The following is a 15,887-nucleotide window of genomic DNA, read 5'->3' on the forward strand; positions in this document are numbered from 1 at the left end:
TTGGAAATTAATCGAAACTTCCTTTTGCTCTGCAACCACGGAGGGGGGAGAAGAAGAGACCAATTTAATGGTCCCCACTGGACAGTAATCACCCAGGAAAGAAAAATTATCCCGGTAATTTTCTGCAAATTTGGGCGAATTCTGCTGAGGATTCGGCGTTGGGTGTCCTGGCTGCTGCATTCCAGGGGCCCGCGGAGGGAACTTCTCCAAAGTTTGTGGGAAACTAGCCAATTTCGGTGACCTGGTCACGGTGGTGCTGCAACGGTGATGGAAATTGGGATATGGCTGATGGGCCTCCATTTGACGCAGGAATTGTGAGTCGGCTCTGCTTGCAGTCGCTACACAACCATCTCTGCCTCCATCGCAGGGGCGCTCAATGGCTGGGCCAGCTGTGCTGCGCCGCTGGCGCCCGAATCGAAACGGTTTAAACAGCTGCCTTGGCTAAGGACCAGCTCTCGTTTCTCTGTCTCGGCAGCTTCTTGGAAAGACAGGTCCCATAGTGCACTGCCGGACTACAATTCCCAAAGCTGAGGAAGGGGATGGAGAGGGCCGTTGCAGCCAAGCCACAGAATGGACTCCCCAGTTTCCTCAGCTTTGGAAGATGGGGAAGCCGATCCGCCAGCCCGGCCCTGGCTTGCTCTAACCGCAACGTGGAAACTTCAAAAAAAAAAACCTGAGCTTTTCCCTGGCCCGGATCAAGGGTTTCTTTTTCTTTTTTTGGGGGGGGGGCTGTTTTTCCTTACCTGGCCACCTGCCCAATTTGGGGAGGGGGTGTCTTGTCAAGATGAAGCAGGGAGGAAGAGACGGGGACAGTCTGCTGCAGCAATCAGATCTTTTTATTCTCCAAGTGAGCCAAGAGAGAGAGAGAGAGATAGAGATGGCCAGATGTGCTGCAGAGACAGGAAGGGCCAAGAGCAGAGAGGCCCTGAAGGCTGCAGCCACCAGCCAGATGTTCAGGAAAGCTGGAGGGGCAGCCTGGCCAAACGGAGCCCAATTCGGCCCCTCCAGAAAAGAAACCCTTTGGGGGGACCCTCCCCCCCAACCTGGAGACCCCCAGCTGGCTCTCCTTCCCGGAGTTGTAACGCAACTTAGTCAGAGGGAATCTGCTGGGGATAAGCAAATCAGCCTCCAGCTGTTCTGGACAAGCTCTCGTTGGCCTGATCGTGTGGGATGGGAACTGTAGTCCAGATAAATACCTCCGGCTGGACTTGGCTTCACACGAACAGCGTTCGCCTTTTTCAGGCTGCCAATTTCCGTGCTGGGTCTCCGTTCTGAATGGGGTGAATTTTAAACCATCTATTAATCCTTTGCGACCGATTTAGGCGTGTTTTTTTCTTTTTTCTTTTACTTCTCTTATACGAAGTTAAAACAATGAAATATACACATATATTAATACTTTATGTACATTTTTTTAGAAAATAAAAGTGCTGCAAGGAAGAACTTTCCACACACACTCCAACCCCCCTCCCAATATCCTGCCCACGTGATTAAAAAAACCAAAACGGCTTTGCAGCCCCCCCCCGCCCTCCCTGCCCCCCCCCCCGTGGGTTCTCTCTGTGGACGGCACTTAGCAAAAAAAAAAATGGGTCGGTTTGCAGGTTCTCCTCCTCCTCTTGGGTTGCTCCCACTCCCCATTTTGGAGAGGAGCAGATTTAGGGACCCTTGCAAGTACAACATAAAAAGAATCCCCCCCCCTTTTTCTGGTGTTTTTTTAAGGAGGCATTTTTTTCTTGTGTTTTGCAAGCCACAGTTGTGCAAAAGCCACTCTCCGATTTCGGAGCATTGTGGGAAAACAACTATACATCATTCTCACTATTCATGAAGACAGACTGGGGGGGGCAATCTTCGAAACAAACCTCTTTGTGGACTAGCTCCCTGCACGGGCTGGGTTTGAAAAGCTGCGGCTTCCAAATTCAGCCAGCCAAGAATCGAGGTGTAGGTGAGCAGGATGAACCAAGCCGGCCCATGCGAAAACTCTGCCCAATTGGGGGGGGGGGAAGAGAAGAAATTTTGGGACAACACCCCCCCCCGGAGATAATTTGGCCTTCATCGGATTCTCTCCACCCCCAAATGGAAGGAGAGGGTCTTTAGAAAAAGAGAGTGGTCAAAACTGGGTGCAAGGAAGAACGCCAGCCACGAGGGGTTGTTTGGGGGCACGGCCAGGACACTGACCAGGTCCTTTCCTCGCCGAAGATGGCTGCGAGTTCAAGTCCTGCAAAAGCTCCGTTTCTCAGAAAGCCACCCAACCGACAGGTGCCGCTGTTCTCTACCCTCTTGGGAGAAACACACACGCACAAATACCAAAAGTGCTACAAAGACGGGCTGGGGGGACCATCCTTGCCAGCCCCCCCTCCCCACTAAGCGAACACGGTTCCCTAACCCCAGGAAAGGGGCGGGTGGTCCAGCTTGACCTGAGTTCAGATCGTTCGAAGAGCCTGCTTGGTCTTCGGAAATGCAGCTGAATGTCCCCCCCCCACTGCCCGGACTCTGGGAAGCCGCCCTGTTTGAAAAGGACGAGCCCACCCCGAAACCTGCCCTTGGACCCCTCCCCTGCCCCCTTTTTCTCCACAGTGGGGACTCCCTCCTTGGACTATTCGAGTTTTTTGCAAACAGAAACGTTGAGCTTTGAGTCTTTCGGTCAGGCGGGCAATCCAAACACCACTGTTTTCAGGTTGGCCCTGGCAGAGAGGAGAAAGGGGCCCCCTGGGACCCCCATTCCTGGCCGGTTGCTCGAATGTGCCTGTGCTGTCCTGCAGGATCTGTGCCCGAGCATTTCGCCAGCCTCTGGAAGCAAACTTCGGTGCCCGTTGGCAGGGCGTGTGCCGGGGCGGGCATCCTGGGCGAAGATTTGTTGCATAAGGAATGGGTGAGGGTGGACTTTGCCGAGGTGGCTGCCTTCAAGGCCTCACCCGTGAGGTAGGGAGGAACGGCCAGCTTTGCTACTTTGGGGCCCCTTGGGGCCCCCGGAGGCCAAAGAAGCTTCTGGAAGCATCTAGCAGGAAGAGAGGAGGAAACGAGGGTCCCTCCAGCCGAGCCCCACCTGCGCCACCCGCCTGGGACCTTCCTTTTCACAAGGCACGCTCGGATTTGTAATCCCTGGGGGTGTACGTGGCCCGGCTCTGGGTTCAAGTGACGCACACGCTTCTCCTTCCGCCTGGCTCAATAGTTGAAAGGGCTGGAGGGCTGGGAGGGCGGAGAGGAAGGCTGGAAGAGAGGCTGGGGGGCCATGCCCGGCTTGATCAGTGAGACGGACCGCCGGATGCCGCCCCCGTGGCTGGGCAGCAGCCCCTGGTCGCCGTAGCTGTGTTGCCGGGCCAGGAAGATGGCGTGGTGGCCCTCGTGGGGCACGGAGCTCCCGGTGGAGTGCATGCGGGTCAGGAGGGCCGGGGGCAGCCTCCCCGCCTGGCCCAGGCTGTGCTGGCGCATCAGCAGCCCCCCACCGCCCCCACCCACGTTCACCAGCTTTGGGGCGCCGCAGAGGGAATGTCTGTGGGCGGCGGAGCGGCTCCCTTTCTCCAGACCCGCCGGCAAAGGTGCGTCCGGAGGAATGTCCAGCCGCCGAGGCAACGTGGAGGCGTTGTAATACGGGGCGCTCTCCAGGTTGGGCACCTTCGGCTGCACCCGGTTGGCAAAGGCCACGGCCGAAGGCGGGAAGGCGGGGGGCACGGAGGCCCCAGCCCCGTGGAGGTGTTTGAGCAAGTCTTCCAGGGTGGTGACCTCCATGCCTTTGGGCAGGGGGGAGGGCCGCACCAGCACCCGCTCCGAGTTGGGGATCTTCTTCTCGTCCAGGTAGCCCCCCAGGGGGGCGTCGTAGCCGTGTGGGTGTCCGGGGACCCCTCCCGGGCCGGAGAAAGAGAAGGTGTTGGGCACCGGGCCGTGGTAGGGCAAGGCCTTCCCCTGGGCATCCTTAGCGTTGTTGAAGTTCTGGTTTTTCTCCCACTGGTTCCGGATGGCCTTCATGTTCTTGACCGGCAGCTCTGGCGTGGACTCCGGGGTGGGCAAGGCGGAGAGCTCGGGGTGCTCACGGACCCCGGGCTTGGCCGGTGCGCTGGGCAGCTCCTTCTCGCTGGGCAACAGGGTGGTGTAGAGCTGGGGGGCGGCCGTCTCCATCAGCCCATCCTTGGCCTGGCCGCCCTCCAGCAGGGTGTTCATCTTGGCCAGGCTGCGGAGGGAGAGCGGGCGCTGGATGCCGTTCTCGGGGTCCTTGCCGGGGAGCTTGGGGCGCTGCAGGCTGTGGCTGCAATAGCAGGAGACCAGCAGGCCGGAGAGGAAGGCGCCCAAGAGGAAGGCCACGAAGACGCAGCCGATCAGGAAGGTGAAGTGGACCGACCTGGCGCCGTCTTTCGCCTCCGGCTCCTGCCGGACCCCTAAAGACGCAGCCGGCGGGGAGAGAGGAAAAGAGGGTCAGGGGGGGATGTTCCCTTCCTATGAAGACCGAACGGCTCACCCGAGTCCCCACCGGGTCTCCCTTCCAGCTGAGCCAGGATCTCCAGAACTTCCCAAGTCATGCAGGGATGACCCTCCCCGACACTGCTGGGGCGCAGCGGCTTTTCACTGCCCAGGGGGACCCCGCACGGAAGGACCACAGGGAGGAAGAGGGATGGCGATGAGGTGGAGATGTTAGTAGAAAGCGAGGTGGTTTGGAAAGGCAGGCAGGAGCCTCCCAAGATCCAGCAGGAGAAACGGGCAACTGGGAGGGTGCAGGAAGACCCCCTAGTCCCCCCCCAGGCCATTGCTGCACCCCAAAACTTTCTCGAGGGGAAGAGAGCAAGCAAACGTTGGCTTGCACAGTCTTTGCAAGGATGCGACTCCTGGAGAAGTCTGGGCTATTACCCTAACCGTGCGGAGAAACATTGCTGGATCCATCTGTAATTGCAAAGGACAGGCAGCAGAGGAGAAAGTGGAATGTTGCAATGGGTGTGTGTTCACACACGTGTGTATGTACACTGTGCAAGGTAGAGGGAGGTTCAGCCTAAAAGCCGGGTCACTCGTGAAGAGGAACGGCGACCGACGACTTATCGAGAGTTCTCTGTTCCCAGAACCAAGGAGAAATTCACCCAAGAAAGATAAAAATGGGCTGCACGTTTTTAGGGAAGGTGGAACGGTGATAAAACTCTGCTGTTGATTAAAAATACCTTACAGAGGTGTTTCCCCCCCCCTTTTAAAAGCACAACCGAGTTTAATGAGCCTGCTTCTTTTAAATCGTTCAAATGGTACAATTACATAAGAAGATTCAATTAAAGGCAGCCAAACAGGTCAACACAGCCATCATTTATGCCACACTTTTAATGACCCAGAATAATACAGTCCTGTTTCATTAGGAAAAAAAATCTTATTTTCTCTGTGCCCGGGTGTGAAATTAAACTGGCTGACGTAACCCTCTCCTGTCCTCACAGGGAAAGATCTACCGATTTAACACGGATGTCATTCCTTCACAACTAATTTGATTACATCGAATTTTAGAAGGGGGGAAAAAAGTGAGATATTTTTGTGCATCGTTTCTTGGACCCAAATCTCTCACAGCGTTCTATTAATTGTCATCTGCGCCTTTAAGGACAAGCCTAGCAACCAAACTTCTTTCTCCCTGTTAAACTGCTTTCTGAATCACCCAGATTGAAAAAAAGAGTAATGGTGCAATATATATAAAAACCCACAGCCGTATTTGCAGAACGATCAGCTAAATGTAAAGATGCAGCGATTGCATTCATACAGCACACAAAACCTGGCTAAAGTTAAGCTTATGTGTTTGTGGCTTGGTGTGCTGGCAAAAATCCAACTCCTTTGGATGACTAAACGGACTGAACCCGGAAAATGGTTGGATCACACATTTAACCTGCTTGCTGGACTGAAAATATACATGCTGGCTTTAAACATGATGTGACTATGTACAAGGAGATTTTAAGTTTGGAAAGGAATATTTGGTGCTTGAAAGCATATAGCCTGTTGCGAGAAGAGAAGGTTGTCCAAACTTGGTTTCAATATATTCAGTTACGGGCCAGGTGGAAAGAAGACCAGAAAAATGGATTTATAATGACTGATGAAAATTTGATAAAGCAAATTAGAAACCAGGGACCAGCACATATTAAACGGATATATCTTGCATTGCTGGAGATTGATTCAGAAACGGAGCTTGTTAAAGATTGCATGATAAAATGGGCCCAAAACATTCAGGAAGTTATTACAATGGACACCTGGGAGAAGATTTGGGTGAGGAATGTAAAATTTACTCAAGCTCAAAATTTAAGAGAGAACTTTTACAAAATGTTTTATAGATGGCATTTAGATCCCAAAAAGCTTGCAAGTATGTATCCGAAATACCAGCCTAAATGTTGGAGATGTGGTGATGAAGATGCAACATATTTTCATATATGGTGGACATGTAAGAAGGTTAAGGCTTTTTGGATAAAAGTCTGGTGGAATATGCAGAAGATTTTTAAACGGAGGATAAAGTTTTGTCCGCAATTTTTTTTGTTGGGAATAATTGTTGACGCTACAGTTGTGGACTCTAAGTTGATGTTGAACTTAGTTACGGCAGCAAGACTTTTGATAGGTCAATATTGGAAGAAAGAGGTACTGCCGACTATAGAAGAATGGACTTTAAAGGTTTCCGACCTGGCAGAGATGGCGAAGATTTCGGCCTATTTGAAAGATCATTCGCAAGAACGTTATATTATGGAATGGAGAAAATGGATTGAGTTTATCCAGAACAAGTATAGGGTTAAGAAGTTTTATGTAGCATTCGAATGAGTCTTCTTTCGTTTCTTTTTCTTTCTTTTATGCTAGTTTTTTTTATATACATTTATTATGGTTAAGGTGTGTTTTATCCTATATAAGCTAGAGAGTGATGGATTTTAGAATCTATAGTCTTTAGTATATGGTAGTTTATGATTGCTTTTTTACATACATATACCTTGTATTTAGCTCTGGGAAGTCGGGGGGGGGGAGGGGGGGGGAGGGAGGAGGGGAGGGAGGGACGTTGGGGGGAGGTAGGGGGGTAGAGGGAGGGGGAAGGGGTTTTTTTTTTTTTTTCTAATGGAAAACTGTATTTTAAAACTTTTCAATTAAAAAAAAAAAAACAAAAACCTGCTTGCTGGACTAACCTAGAAAATGGGTTAGTTCAGAAAGCAAGTTAAATGCGTCACGTGAACGTAGCTAGCGTGTACAAAAGGGAGCGCCGAAGCTTGCACAGACAGCTTACGTGCAAGAAGGAGTGTGCCAGAGACGCCACATAAAAGCCTTGGCAAGCATGACATTTTGGGCAAGTGTTTTCAATTAAAAGAGGCTCGGCTGCTTTGCCTCTCGGCATCACCAAGCCTGGTTTGTCAATGTGGAAAAAGAATAAAAAGGGGCGGCGTTTGGGGAGGGGGCCGAGACAGTGAACGGGAGACCAGGACAAGTAAGAAAACAGAGGAAGGGGCGAAGGAGGCGGCCAAAGGAGCGAGCCAAAACACTAGGAAAAGGAGGAAGATTGGGACCTAGAACAGCTGGACCTCTTTGTGTGCATGTGTGCAAAGGTGACACCACATAAGTGAAGCCCAGCACCACCAGCCCCATTGCGCAGGAGGTTCCTTGACTGGCTGGTTGGCACCCAAAGGGATGCTTTGAGATCTCGGGGGGGGGGGGGAATATCCATCATCCTCTGAGCAACTGTGAATTGGAAACACAGTTGGAAAAAAGCTGTGTTTTGTGGGTCATTTATGCCTTTCTCGGCTTTCCTAGCCTAACAAGGGCCCTGCTGTTTTGTTTTTGTCTTCCCCCACTTGCAACCAAGACTTGGAACCCACTCAGATTTCCAGCAAACGGCAAACATTTCCACAATCTGTCTGGAAACTGGCTTTCTGGGGGTGTTTTGTTTTTCAAGATTTTCAGAAATGTTTTGTTTGTGCCTTTCAGGACACTTCCGTTATGGATAGCAATCTGCGCATGCCTCCGTTCTCAACCCACCGAAGGGTTAAGTTTGATTTATACATCTGGAATCCGACAAAAGGCAAAGAGAAGTGTTTTGCTTTTTAAAAATGTCAACTGTTAAATGTATTTTCATTACACCAGAACTTTTTCACAAGGCTTTTTCAAGACAGCTTGTGTGTGTGTGTGTGTGTGTGTGTGTGTGTGTGTGTGTGTGTGTTTTGGTAGTAGTGAAGGAAGAGAGGAAGAGAATTTTCCATTCTCAGTGTTGTTTGTGGGGGCTTTTCTCTTACGCTCCAGACCAGAAAAAATTTGCAGCTTGCAAGTTTTGTCCCAACTCTGCAGAATGCTGAATGTTTTGTCTCCTCCTTTCCAAGGTAATAAAAGGGCTTCAGAAAGAAATCACAGAGTTGGGGGGGGTGGGGGGGTGAAGTGCAGATCAGGAAGGAAAGAAAGAAACACACCAGTTTTATCTTGCCTGCCACAGCTTCCCCCCCCCCCCCACCTCTAGACAAAGCAAACTCTGGGGAAATTTTATTTTTTCCAAGAGAGTCTAAAGCAGCAAATTTCCACTGCACAAACTGTGCAATGGCTCATTTTGGAGAGAATGTGGTTGCAGGTTTTTCAACACCTGAAGACAGTTTAACTACAATACATCTACAAGCGCCATCTAGAAAATGAAGTGGTTTTCAAGTCCTGCCCTGAGAAGGTGACCATACTAAATAGTGGAGGAGGGAAACTATAACCCCAAATACGTAGAAGGGGGGGTGTACGCCCACCGCCAACCCAAACTTCCTCACTTCGTGGTTGAGCAAGTGAAATTTTGGAAACCATCACCGGAAGATCCTGGCCAGAGCAAAATAGGGACCATGCTGAAGTCACCACGGGAAACTAATGTAGACGATAAGCAATCTCAACAGGAACCCACAATATTGGCTGGTTTGCAGCAGGAGAACAATTTAGCTGCTCCAGCCCCACGTTTGAATTTCAAGCCTTAGGCTAAGGACAACAGCCCAACCACCACCACATGCTGATGACTTTGGATTACAACCCTCCTGATTCTTAGCCTTGCTCGTGGATGGTGGAGTCTGTAATCCCACCAAGAGAGGAAAAGACTTGGATTGTGTCTGGCCGTGCAAGTTTTCTCCACTCAGCTGTATCTGAAATAGTGTCAGTCTGGGTCCTTTCTTTGCAGGCAGAGGCATCTCACAATCGCCCCCTCCAATCCTTGTGCCTGCAGAGAGGTCAGAAGGCACTCTAGGAGTCCCCACCCCACTTCACATGCAGTGTGCAGGTCCAATGGTGCACAGCCTCACTCGCATGCGCCGACGTTCCAGGTTGCAGGTTAGACCCGCCTGCTTCACGTTAGTGACCTCGTGCAGGCAAGCGTTATTTTGGGGGGAGAAGAGGAGGGCCTCCTTACCCTGCGTGCTCACAGCCACATGGAGGGTGAAACGGGGGTCCCCCGCACCAGGGGCTGGGTGGGCGCCGGGAGCCAAGCTAGTGGAGGGAGACCCTGGGGGCGCCTCTGAGAAGAGCCCGGAGGATGCTGGGGTGGTCTGCACATCTCCTGCGTCAGCAGTGACAAACACACCATCAGGATTTAGTCTGTCCCCATCCCCAAGCAAAGAGCCAATGGCACAGAAAGCTGCCTACAACCTCAACCATTACCCTGCAGGGCAGAGACATTTTCTTGGTCTAAAGGAGATTTGAACTCATCTCTTTGCTCCATCCCAGTCTGGGAAGGGAGAATCATTTGTGAGGAGGGGCCCAGGCCATTTCTAAATAAAGGGTCCAGATGAACTCCAAATGGGTCAATGAAGACCCACTTGGCTGATACACAAGTCCATTTTTGGGGCACAGCCTGAACGATGGTATCCAGGACCCAAAGGCTTAACCGGGGCTTGTTCTGTGTTCAAAGCCTGCCCTAAACCTGTTTTCTCTGTTGAGCTTTGCAACCCCACATGCCAGCTGTTCCCCCCCCCCAACATCATGCCCACCCCCTGCCCAGAATCCTTTCCAGCCAGCAACTTTGGCATCTCCTTGCAGGGTGCATAAAAAAAGCAAGGGAGGTTTGCAAGGATTGTGGGGAGGAGGAACTCAGGGTGGGTCCAATGCGCCCAAAGATCCCATCCACCTCATGCTAAGAAAAAAAAACGCAGGATGGAGACGGAAAGAGCATTTTGGGGTGATAAGAAATACCCTCCTCTTCCTTCCCTCCCCCAAGATGCCCCCACTCTCAGCCTCTTCATTTAGCCCCATAACAATAGCCTCTCCCTCCTTCCCAGCCCCCCCCCCACAATTCAATCAAGAGAATTTGCTCCCCTGCTGTGCAATTAATGGACTTGCTTAGGGATTTAATTGCCTTCCTTCCAAGGGATTAACTTCACAGTTGCCCAGTTGGGAGGAAGCTGGAGGGGAGGGGAGGGGGAAGGGAAGAGACCCCTCCAGTGATCCTGGCTGGTGGGGGGAGTATGCAAAGCAAAGGGTGGGGCGCTAATCGTTCACCAAAGTCAAAAAGCAAGAAACTGTGGGTGTCCCTTGGCATCCTCGAGGTGCAAGCAATGACTCCCATCTTCTTTCCCCCCTCCCTGAGAATCTCCACGCACACCCCCACCCCAAATATTCACAGGCCACCCATCCTCTTTTGCTCCCAAGAGACGTCCATCCACCCGTCTTAAAGCTCCCAAATTTGACCAACACTGATTTAGGAATGGGGAGATGGAAGGAAGGAGATGGAGGGTGAAGAAACAAATCTGGAAAAGAGGACGGGGGGGGGTTACTGACCATACGCCGAGTCGCTGAGGCCTTCGTGCTCCCCCCCTGTGGATGTCACACCATCTGGAATGGAAAGGGGGGCAAAGGAAGGGCTGCGGTCAAGAATATCTGGCTGAACCAAGGGGGAACAGCTCAGCAGCAGAGAGCAGAGCCCCCGGGTTGCACCACGCTGGCCACCAGCCTTTATAGCCACTATATGAAGGATGCAACCACGTTGCGGCCCCAAGAACACACCCTCATTTGTCTGAAGAGCCAACGCTAGCCAGGAATACAACTGGCGTTTTTAATTTCCCCCCCAATGCTTGAAACAATTCTTCTTGAGATTGTCACCCCTCCGGGCCAAACACGGCAACTCGGCTGTTTGTCAGCCGTTCTTCCTCCGGTTTCTGCTTCTCCAAAAATCACCCACCTTGGCAACTGGCGGAGGGCTTGGCGGCGTTCTCCGCATCCTGCTCAAATCCATTTCTGCGGGGAAGCGAGAAGAGACCTCTCATTAAATTAGGGGCCGCAAATTAGTCAGTTGGGCGGCATCCAGGAGGGAAAGGCAAGCAACGTTCACATGAAGGGCCCAGAAGTGACTCCCATTCTCAGGATTGGCAAATGGAGAGAAGACAGGACAAAGATGGGGGGACGGGGGCCCTAGGAGAGAGACAGAGGTCTCTTCATGCATACTAAAATCCTAACCTCTCTGGGGTTGTTTTTTTTAAATCAATTTTTATCCGAAAAACACGTTTCTAGTCCTCATGGCTAGAAAGGAAGTAAAGGACAAAGCCGGTCTAAGAAGCCTCCCCCAACCCAAATTCAAGTTTTGGTTTCTAAATTTTAGGCAGAATAAGGAACGGAAGTAGTTGTTTTGTTTCAGTTTTTTTTAAAAGAACAACAAAAAAAAAACCCCCAGTTCTTTTTCCAGCACAAATTCAAAGGGAATAATAAAAGCAGAATAGGCAACGCTTAAAAATAATACACGCAACGCCTTTGGATGACCTGATTTCGTTGCCGAAGTTTGCACAAGCCCCGGAGGGCAGCCAGACGCAATAGGGATCCCCGGACGCCAGGCAGCTTCTGCAAAGAGAGAAAGAGAGGAGGGGGAAATTTTGCTCACACCCCCCCCCTTGGAACTGGGGTGAGTGGCAGAAGCCTGCTCCACGGGGTTGTTGTGCACACTAACCCCCATGTTTACTCAAAGGAGAAGCACAACTGAGCGGGGGGGAAGGGTCGATCACAATAGAGCCTCCAGAGAGAGGGGCAGTCTGTCCTGGAGCACCAAGTTTTTTCTTCAAACTCCAAAGCCTCGAAACACCCCCACGGATCCCTCCCCTGGACTACAATCCCCCCCCAGCACCAACAGCCCCCGTTCCCAGGTTCCCACCCACAGCAGGGAGAGATGGTGGGCCCCTCAACTCTCCTACCTGCGGCAGGTGCCGTGGGACCCACAGCGGCTGAGGGGCATCCGCACCACGCAGCCGGAGAAGGCCACGTAGAGGGCGTGGTTGGCCTTGTCCAGCTGCAGCCCCAGGACCTGCCGATCCTCACGCTTCACACTGCACCTGTGCAGGTAAGGCAGAGAAGGGCGGGGTGAATCCTCTCGCCCTTGGCACACTCTGCACTGTTTGTTCTGTGATGGTGGTGTGTGTGTGTGCATCAGCCCAGCACACGGCAGTGGGAAAACTCCATCCATCCATCCACCCACCCAGGGGCTGCAGAACTGACAGGGAGTGAAGACGGAGCTTCTCCGCCGATCTCTATGTCTCTTGTTTTAGTGGCCAAGCGGGATAAATAAATTTAAAATCATTCGGCGGACCCAGTTCTGCGCCCTCGTCTCCCTCGGCCCTGCGGCCCTCTGGGGGCTCCTACCGGGAGGGCTGGTAGACGGCGACCTCTTCCAGGAGGAGGCTCTGCACCGTGTGGTTCCCGGCGGGCCGGGAAAGGACCTTCAGCACCGTGCCCTCTTCCGAGCCCAGGAACAGGACGATGCCGTTCCGGGAGGGGCCGGCTGAGGCGTCCACGGCCAGGCGGGTCAGGCGGTACCTGCGTGGGAAGAGAGGGAGTGAGCGATAAGTGGCCAAATGATAACCAGGGACCCTGAGGAAGAAGGCTGGCTAGGAGACCCCCGTCTTCTACCTGCTGGAGGTCTTGGTGAACCAGGGCTGCTCGGCCACGGAGGCCACGGCTTCGTCCAGGAGGGGGTGGGACTTGATGAAGCTCAGCGTGGCGTCGGGAAAGTCGTTGGAGGTGCGGTACCCCGAGGCTTGGCCGACCCCGGCGCAGCTGCCAGGTCTGCAGAAGAGGGACCCCAAAGGTGACAGGAGGCAGGAGGGGGGGGCGGGAGAGCCTGTCAGAGGCAGATTTCCCGCCTGCTCCGAAACGTAGCCTCGAGACGCTGAGGACTAGAAACTTTTGTTCTGGTTATGAAGAAGCGGCTGATGATCCATGTCCACAAGACACAAAGGGGATGAAGTAAGCCAGACCAGGGCATTTTCATTTGGGATTGCACCCCTCTTCCAAATCTCTGTTTTCCATTTTTTCAAACTTGGCCCCCAGGCTTTTAAAAGCCTCTCTTCAAGAGCCAGTAACTCCAAGAGGTTTAAATTTCTCTTAGGGGCTAGAAACTTGATTGGAAAATTAGTTCGGAGAGATGAGAGGGTAGGGAGGGAACACGCAATTGGATCAAAACAGGCCTGGTTGGGGGAAGGAAGAAAAAAAAATACCTGGGTGTGGGGACTTTGTCCTCAGATATGGGGGTCCAGCCGGCATCCGCATTTTTCTGCTCTTTGAATCTCCCTCCGAAGACCCTCTCCACTTCCTCCATGTAGAAGGCGCAGACAGCTGAGCCGGTGATGCTGGGTTCAAAAGGAGCCCAAAAGAGCCTCAGAGCCTAACCTCTGCCCTCTGCCTTTCAGGTCCTGCAAAGCCGATCTGAAATAACCCTCGGCAGGACCCGCACTCAGGTCCTGCCCAGCCCAGCTTCCAGACCTGGACAGAGAGGGCAGCCGGCAGCTCCGATTCTTCCCGTGTTCGGGAAGACCTCCAAGCCTCGAGCCGGTTACCTGTTGAACTGGGTGCTAAAGATGCCGAAGATGGCCGGCCGGCCGTTGAGCAGGGTGATCTCGGTGACGGCCTGAAGGACATCGAAGTAGAAGAAGGCATCTCCGGGCACCGAGCAGTTGAGCCGGGCCTTCAGGAACGAGGTCCAGTACTTCTCCAGCACCCGAGGGGACCCCCCCATGTCGTTCTTACAGACCCTCCCCACGCGGGAAAAGATCACCTGGGATTTTCGGAGGAAGAGAGGCAAAGACAGGAGGTTAAACCCCTCGGAATCTCTTCCCTGGAGACCTTTACACCCCACAACGGCAGACCTAGCACAGAATAAAACGTGGACAAAGCAAAGCCTCCTTGTACAGGAGCAGCGTGCTTTGAGTCCCAATCCAATCTCTCCGGCACGAAGAAGAGAGGGCAATTGGTGGCTGTTAGGACGCACGGGCCAGGTGGAGCCTCCACAGACAGAGGCAGTCTCTCTTAATGCCGGAAATAAAACCAGAGAACTTTCTGGAGAGTGAGGACCAAGTGAATTTGAACAAGTGCCTTGAATCCAATTTACCAGCTGTCTTTTCCCCAGAGAATGGGGAAAAAAAATAGAGAGAGGGAAACGGGGGATCCCCACCCCACAGTCCTTCTCCAGGCCCTTCCGGAAGCGGGGCAAGGTGGGCGCTCACCCGGCCCAGCGAGGTGTATTCCACGGAGATCTCACGGAAGAAGAAATATACGTACTCCTTGTATTCCAGAGCGTGAATAAAATGAGGTTCTGCAGGGAGAAAACAGCAATGAAAAACACGACAAATTTGGGGCAAGGATGAGCATTTTTGGAAGCGGAGGACCCAATGGTCTCTGAGCATGTGCAGAAGGCCAGAGAGGGCGAAGGCAGCTTACGGGAACGTCCGAGACTTCCTCACCTCGTAACCATTTGGAGTCGTATTTCACCGTCCGCAGAACGGGGTTGCGCTCGCCCAGACTCCGGTAGATAACCGCGTCGCTGGCTTGGAAGTCGGCTACGGTGGCAGAATAAAGGTTCCCGTCTGGAAAGGGGGGGGGAAAGGGGGGGAAATCTGTGGGGCTGGCCGGTCTGGGGGTCACAGCATCCAGGACTGACTTCCTTATCAGCAGGGGTACAGAAGCAGGCCCCCCTCTCTTTCAAATCCTTCCTTGGTCTGGTTCCCCATTTTTCCCAGCACCTTTTCCAAAGGCCACTAATTGTTTCTGGAGTCCCTGCCCCGGAATTTAGCTAAATGTAGACCCTGCTGACACTTTTCCTTGTTCATTGATCACTGCCTAATTAACTCGATATTTAAATTATTTTTGGGGCTGCCCGTCTCGCCCCAGGGGCGCTGGCTTCAAACCACTGGACCAATCTGAAGCGAAGGGGAGCTTAGGAAGGCTTTAAAGAGGACGGAAAAGCGACTTTAATTCCCCTGGTGCATGAAACAGCCTGGGAGGGGGGGAACAGAGAGGGGGGTGTTCCAGAGGCAAACCTACCGGCAAAGATCGCCACGTTGGTCTGCTTGGTATCAAACGGGCATCGCGCCTGCCCGTTCAGCTCCTCGCCTTCCTGTTGAAAGTCGCTGATCTAGCGGCCAAGGGGAAGGTTGGGGTCAATGAAGGCTCCTCCTCCAGGGGGGAAGCCCCGCCTCTAATGCCCAGAGCAAACCCCCCCCCAGAGTCTTGATGGGGACACAAAATCCCCCCTGGCATTGCCAGGACAGCCTCACTCGCTTCTACCTTGTATGTCCGGCACACCGGATGGAAGGCGTTGGTGCCACAAGCCAAGAGACTTCGGTCGTTCTTGGGCACCAAAACTTTGATGTAGTTGTAACACTCGTCCTGCGGTGGGAAGAGAAAGGTCAGTCCCGGTGCCCAGCAGGGGTGGCGGGGGTGCAGAGGTGGTGCTCGCCGAACGGACCGCTCTTACCCGAAGCTTCCCGCGGACGGCACAGTTCTCCACGTCTTGGGTCTTCCAGGTCAGATGCTGAGGACGGAAGGCAGAAAGAGGCAAAGGAGCCGGGCTTAGATTGCAGAGAGCAGCAGGGACCCGTTTGGGGAAGAGATTTAATGCAAAGGATCTCTAGGTTGCCCCATAAAGGATCCCAGCAGCCCCCAATGAAGGCAGGTCCTTGACTTGCGACAGTTCGTTTAGCGACCGTCCCCCCAAA

General features: G+C 52.9%; 1 protein-coding gene across 3 annotated transcripts in view; it reads right to left on the bottom strand.

Annotated features, from left to right (window-relative positions):
• Nucleotides 1–1,553: 1,553 nt before the first annotated feature.
• SEMA6C (semaphorin 6C) overlaps nucleotides 1,554–15,887 on the bottom strand; it is a 33,755-nt gene continuing 19,421 nt past the window's right edge. Inside the window, exons 5-19 of one of the 3 annotated variants that reach the window (XM_081340596.1) lie at nucleotides 15,647–15,703; nucleotides 15,457–15,558; nucleotides 15,214–15,304; nucleotides 14,634–14,756; nucleotides 14,397–14,485; nucleotides 13,731–13,948; nucleotides 13,392–13,523; nucleotides 12,805–12,960; nucleotides 12,538–12,711; nucleotides 12,093–12,230; nucleotides 11,668–11,745; nucleotides 11,093–11,148; nucleotides 10,693–10,746; nucleotides 9,329–9,475; nucleotides 1,554–4,367 (exon numbers count right to left, since the gene is read on the bottom strand). In XM_081340596.1, coding sequence (XP_081196722.1) covers nucleotides 3,160–4,367; nucleotides 9,329–9,475; nucleotides 10,693–10,746; nucleotides 11,093–11,148; nucleotides 11,668–11,745; nucleotides 12,093–12,230; nucleotides 12,538–12,711; nucleotides 12,805–12,960; nucleotides 13,392–13,523; nucleotides 13,731–13,948; nucleotides 14,397–14,485; nucleotides 14,634–14,756; nucleotides 15,214–15,304; nucleotides 15,457–15,558; nucleotides 15,647–15,703 — 2,823 coding nt within the window. In that variant the 3' untranslated portion in view covers nucleotides 1,554–3,159. The remainder of the gene's footprint in view (nucleotides 4,368–9,328; nucleotides 9,476–10,692; nucleotides 10,747–11,092; nucleotides 11,149–11,667; nucleotides 11,746–12,092; nucleotides 12,231–12,537; nucleotides 12,712–12,804; nucleotides 12,961–13,391; nucleotides 13,524–13,730; nucleotides 13,949–14,396; nucleotides 14,486–14,633; nucleotides 14,757–15,213; nucleotides 15,305–15,456; nucleotides 15,559–15,646; nucleotides 15,704–15,887) is intronic. The other 2 variants (XM_081340598.1, XM_081340597.1) reach the window with 2 other exon arrangements.

The sequence above is a fragment of the Vipera berus genome (genome assembly GCF_964194415.1).
Source record: "Vipera berus genome assembly, chromosome: 16".
In the NCBI taxonomy this organism is placed as follows: Eukaryota; Metazoa; Chordata; class Lepidosauria; order Squamata; family Viperidae; genus Vipera; species Vipera berus.